Source organism: Alexandromys fortis, unplaced genomic scaffold, assembly GCF_014885135.2.
Source record: "Alexandromys fortis isolate MF-2015 unplaced genomic scaffold, M_Fortis_MF-2015_v1.1 scaffold_372, whole genome shotgun sequence".
Classification (NCBI taxonomy): Eukaryota; Metazoa; Chordata; class Mammalia; order Rodentia; family Cricetidae; genus Alexandromys; species Alexandromys fortis.
The window spans coordinates 542044-548012 of NW_026068255.1; the positions used below are offsets into that span (position 1 = coordinate 542044).

Genomic DNA, 5969 nt, shown 5'->3' on the forward strand with positions numbered 1-5969 from the left:
AGAAAAAAAAAAAAAAAAAAAGAAAGTTAGAAGAAAGGATTTGACTATTTTCATCATAAAAATGTTGATTATTAGAGGCTACAAATGTATATATACACACACAAGCATTATATGTAAGCTATATATACAATCATATATAAAATATATTTTGAAATTTTACGTTTTTTATATTTTTATTATTAAACAAAACTGAAAAGTTAATTAAGGCTAAAGAAGTAGCTCAGTAGCAGATAGTATATACTTAACATGCAAGATGTTCTGGGTTTAATTCCTTGTACTAAAAAAGCAATCAGTTAAGTTGTGTGTGATTCAGTGATTCTTCACCAAATCCAATATACTTATGTTTAATTTAATGCCAGTATTATGCAGATTTTGTGATTATTGTTTCATTCTATAAGTCAGGTACTGTAATGCCTTCAGATTTTTTTTAAATGGATGTTTGGATCATTCAAGTTGCCTTGAATTTTAGCATTTTTCTGCATCTGTGGAAGTCACTGCTATTTTTATGGGAGTGCATTTAATTTGTAGATTGCTTTGGATAATTTGACCATTTAGAAAATATTTATTCTGCTAATGAATTAAGATATGATTATCTTTTACCTATTTGTGTATTATTTAGTTGTATGAACCAATATTTTATAGTTTCCATCATAGAGTTCTTTCTTTTTTTAAATTTTTTCTTTTACAATTCATTATTTTATTTTTATAATTTTCCTTTATTCTTGAAAATTTCACACATGTGGTCAGTGAATAATAAGCTTGTCTTATTGATAAGATGCTAATAAATACTTTTACTCAAGCTGAAAAACTTTTATTTGTTCACTACATCATTGGAAATTGTAACCATGACAACAGTCTGTTCTGATACATGAATGACCAAAAGAAACAAAAAAGAAAGGATATGACTCCTCCCAGGTATGGTGGAGGAGAGAGTTCACTATAGATGTGTAAGAGAGCACAGCCATGCGAGGAGAAGGTGAGAGGAAGGGATGGGGAGAGGAGACCAGGTGCAGTAGTCAGGAGGCCTAAAAGAGAACAGACAAAAGACCAGGCAACCAAAATGGTTAGTTCAAAAACAGCTGTGAGAAGGGCAGCCCACCCCCTGGTCTGGAGAAGTTTAGGGTAGGGGGAAGGGCATGCCAGTCAGAAGTACATTGTTATAGGTAGGGACTAAAGGATGCAGGGAGAACTGGACATCCAGCATCCACTCTGTTTTACTAAATGGGCATGTCAGCTATTTGTGCTGGGCTTGAAATCTAACAATATGAATATTTTTACCTTATTAAATATGTGTCTATTTTGTGGCCACTGTCTATTTGCAAAATTTGCCAATATGTTTAATACATTTGCTAATATTTTAAATTCCTTTCAAGGAAAACAAAGAGTTTTCATTGTTTTTACCATTAAACTATTTTGATTTGCCTACTTGATATTACACATTCTTTAATTCACTTAACCTTGTGTTTAGACACGTTAACTTCTTTGTAGCGTGTGTTGTGACAGCCAGCCCTAAACTGATGGCACCCTTACTTCATACTCTCTCCCAGTTAGTGACATTTCCTCCACAGTGCTCAGCCCTCTCTATTAATTTACACATAACTCCTCTGTGGTGGCTAAAGAAACTTAAAATGGTACCAGACATCCCCTAGTGGCCGCTGACCTTTGTCCTGGAATGACTGTGGGAGTCTAGTGGCCTGCAGATGGTATTTCTGCTCTTGTAAACTTTGCTGTGGGATTGGGGTGATGTGGTCTTTTTATTACAGCAGAAAAGAGAAACATCTGAGGGCAGTAAAACAATTTTCTTGCCTAGCTGTGAGTTCCATAGATAATTTTAATCTACACCCTTGATGCTCACCTTTATAAATCCTTCTTTTAGCTCCTTATGACACAGCATGTGCTTAGGCTCTAAGTCTGCTGTCCTACTGCTAGCAGTAAGAATAAATTCATTTAATCTAAATCTGAGCTGAGTCTAAGTCTTTGGTCTCTCTCAGTGTATTCTAACACTGTAACACTAGGAAGCATTTATATAAAGATATGAATCACATTCATACGGTCAAAAACTCAAGGTGATTTTTTACATCCAATCTGTGATATTTCTCTGGCAAGTTTGTGATGTGGACAGAGTCATTTAGAACCATTGGGCTTGGGAAATTACCTGAACAACCTTACAACAGCAAAATATTTGTTTGGTGATTTTGTTTAGAAATTCATATTATTGTCATAACATAAATATGAAAATCCTGTTCCAATATAAAATAAAAGTTTTAATATTTAATGCTTGCATTTTATCTAGACTTTAAGAAACTAAAAAACTCAAAGTGTAATGTTTCAATTTACTCTCAACAGCACATGGACAATGAGAATTACACTACTTGAAGAATGAACATTAATACTATGCACAGGTTTATTAACACAAGTGAGCATATATTATTTTATGTTGTATTGCTGTGAGTTCCATTGCCAATGAGTTCCTTCCCACTAGGCTGCAGCCACCTTGGTAGCTCATTAGTCAGTTCATCTGAAGCTGCCGGGCCTCTTGTTAAGACAAAGCAAACAGGTTTACCGTGCTCACAGACTTCAACTGAAAGGACAGACAGGTCTCAGGTGTAACTTTCCAAAAACAGGAACGTGTTTTATAATAACTGCTCTCCGTAATGACTACTTCTGTCTCTGGCAAATGATTAGATAGAATAAATTTCTCTGAGGCATATTAAGGTTTTAGATTATAAAAAGTTTTAATAAGTTCTGAGGGTCTCAAAAAACAATTTAAGGAATATAAAAACAAAAATGCTTCAGATTTCTTTCCCTTCCTATGCCATTATTATACTAAGATTTCAAAGTTTCAGAGTTTAAACATTGGTCAATGGAGTTCTGATAAGCTGGTAGAACACTGACTACTTACACAAGCTATTACATATATATTAAATATATTAAATATATTAAAATTTCTTTGGTTGTCTTCTAAGTATAGACTTAAAGGTGCTTTTCATTGGGCTAAAGACATATATCTGACTCTCTGGACAGAAAAAAAGTTCATGACTTTTAACCCAAAACCATAGTTTTTATTATGACTCCAAGATATAAATCTGTTCCAGTTGTTTTGCAGACACCTGTTAGCTGATTTTTCTAGTGTGGATTTCAATACAATGACGATGTCTAGAATTTTTAAATTCACGTAAGTTTCAGGGAATTAAAGATGTCCTAAGAATGTCAAAAGACTGTCATAAGAATGACCAGCTGCCACAGGTCGAATAGTCCCCAAATAAGTACAGCCTATTTCCTCACCAGTCCATTCCTGAGGATGGGATCTCTCCTGGTCTTGGAATTCCTCCCCTTCCCCCATGACTAGGGCCATGGGCCTAAAATTTCCACAGGTAAGGTTTTCTTTCAGTTTCTAAATTTTAACCCTTGTCCCTAGTCTATATTTGTCTCATCATATTTCTTCTCGGCTTAAAGACTTCATCCAGTGATCACCTGCAGGCTACAAACTGCTGAGCTACCGACTTTGCTTAAAGCTAATGCCAACCAGTCCAGCTGATGTGATTGCCCCCTGTTTCTTCAGGTGGGTTAACTATAAAATGCTTCTGAAAATGTCCTATTGCCCAGTCTCTGACTAGCCCTTCAGCCTTCCTGGGCCCTGATAAAGATAAAAGATGCTCTAGTTTCAGATTGAAGTAGTTACAGATGAGAGTACATTGTCCTTTGCCCATCTGCCCCAAAAGGCTGGAACACTAAGTCAAAAGGAAACTCCCTGGCATTGGAGACAAAATGACTAGCTATAATGTCAATTGGTATAACAGGAAAATTGTTCCTTTATTTAACTGACTGGTTCCTTAACTAAAATGGTTCTGAAATATAATAGGACACTTGGCCTGCTTTATACAGAAAAGAGGTGATACATGGATTTAAGGAAAAATTGTTTTTAAACAACTATTCAGGATTACAATCTGGCTGTATTCAAAGAAATATTACAAAAAAGGAGGCCTGAGGTAAAATAAACGACTGTTGCCCCATCTCTTTCCAGGCTTCTTCTAGATAGTAATTCAGAAGTCAACCATCACAGGGCCTTTGGCCTTTCTGCTTCTGCTAATTACTCTTGGCTCTTACATCATTGATACAATAACTAAATGATGATTCCTACTTGGGTGCCATTAAGCTGATGGTTATTAGATACAAATATAAGCAGGTACCCATCACAGAATCAAAGATTTGACCCAGGATATAACTCAAGTGGGGAGAGTAAAACCCAAATTTAACCTGTAAACTCCACCCACCTAAGCGTCAGGTAACTGGAATTTCCAGGGAGTGGTCCTAACCAGTCCACATTGGTCAGTATTTAGTATTTAAGTAAAGTTTCTTTAAAATTTAGCTCAAAATGATAGATTTTTTTTCTCTTGTGAATCTCAGGATTAACAGAAGAAAGTCGTATTTTCTTTTGTTGCTGTGACTCCGAATCACAAATGGCATGGCCACATGGTGCTGTATGAACTCCTCAATCATCATGTTCAGTCCTGCCCAGAGCTCAAGCATTAAAGTTATTGTAACAATGAAGGATCTATTGCACTTTTATAAGTACCTAAGTGTAGTATAGGTTTAACCAAGAGTTGATTGTTTCCTTCTAAATCCAGATACTCTTGTGAATTCCGTGGCATCTGTTAGATGGTTCTCTCATTAATTCCAAGTACAGAAACTTCGTTGAGAGGCAAATATGAATATTCTTGCTTCTTTGGTCTTTCTTTAGTGACTACCTTGGCTTGACCCAAAACTCCTTCGTCAGTGTCCTCCTCAGAGCAGCCTTCACATCTTTGTTCCTCAAAGTATAGATGAAGGGGTTGAGTGTAGGCGTAACAATGCCATAGAACAGAGCCATGATCTTGCCCCTATCATGAGAATAGCTTGAGGGAGGCTGAACATACATACTGATGGCTGTGAAGTAGAATAAGAAGACCACCAGCAGATGTGATGCACATGTGTTAAAGGCCTTCCAGCGACTTTCAGCAGAACGGAGTTTCAGTACTGCTTGAGCAATGAACACATAGGTGCCCAGGATGAGGCTCAGTGGCACTAAGAGCAGCAAAGCTCCAAGAACATTGAGTTCAGCTTCATTCACAGTTGTGTCAGTACAAGCTAGTTTCAGAAGAGCCGGGACTTCACAGAAGAAATGGTCTATTACCCTCTGTCCACACCTGGGGACTACCACAGTGAGAGTGGACTGCACAAGAGAGTTTGCAAAGCCACTAATCCAGGTCCCTGTGGCCATATGAATGCACCGTCTCTGGCTCATGATGACAGGATAGTGAAGGGGCTTACAAATGGCGGCAAAGCGGTCAAAGGCCATGATGGCCAGAAGGATGCATTCAGTTGAGCCCAAGGCCAAGAAAATATACAGCTGGGCCACACAGCCACCATAGCTGATGGTCTTTTTTGGACCTCTAAGGTTGACCAACATCTGAGGGACGGTGCTGGTAGTATAGCAGAGGTCCAGAAGAGAAAGATTGGAGACAAAAAAGTACATGGGGCTGTCAAGCTGGGGGTCTAGTCTGGAAACTAGGATAATGGAGATATTACCGAATAAGGCAAAGATGTAGGCCACCAAAAATATTACAAAGAGAGGAGTCTCCAGCCAAGGCCGGTCAGAAAATCCCAATAAGATGAAGCCATCTATCAAGCTCTGATTGTTGGTCCACATATTAATATTAACAGGTAAAATTCTAGCTACAACCTTTAAATATCCAACTTCAGGGATGAGCATTAATCAGTTAAGAGGAACCAACTGAGAATTAGAAGCAAGACATGCTGAGATAAAATTCCCATCTTCTCTCTGTACATTGTTGTAATATTGAAAGGTCAGTCATGTACCTGGGAAATGTTAGTCAATGATTGTTAATTCAAGTTAGCTATTCTGATTGTTTTAAAAATGCTTCAGTAGTACTACCATTGGCTCTCCATGACATGGGTATTTAGTAGTG

At 37.4% G+C, this 5969-nt stretch overlaps 1 protein-coding gene across 1 annotated transcript; it reads right to left on the minus strand.

Annotated features, from left to right (window-relative positions):
* Positions 1-4744: 4744 nt before the first annotated feature.
* On the minus strand, positions 4745-5689 carry LOC126494267 (olfactory receptor 2B6-like). Its single transcript, XM_050131520.1, has one exon. The coding sequence runs from the start codon at positions 5687-5689 to the stop codon at positions 4745-4747; it is 945 nt and encodes a 314-aa protein (XP_049987477.1).
* Between the last annotated feature and the right edge of the window lie 280 nt (positions 5690-5969).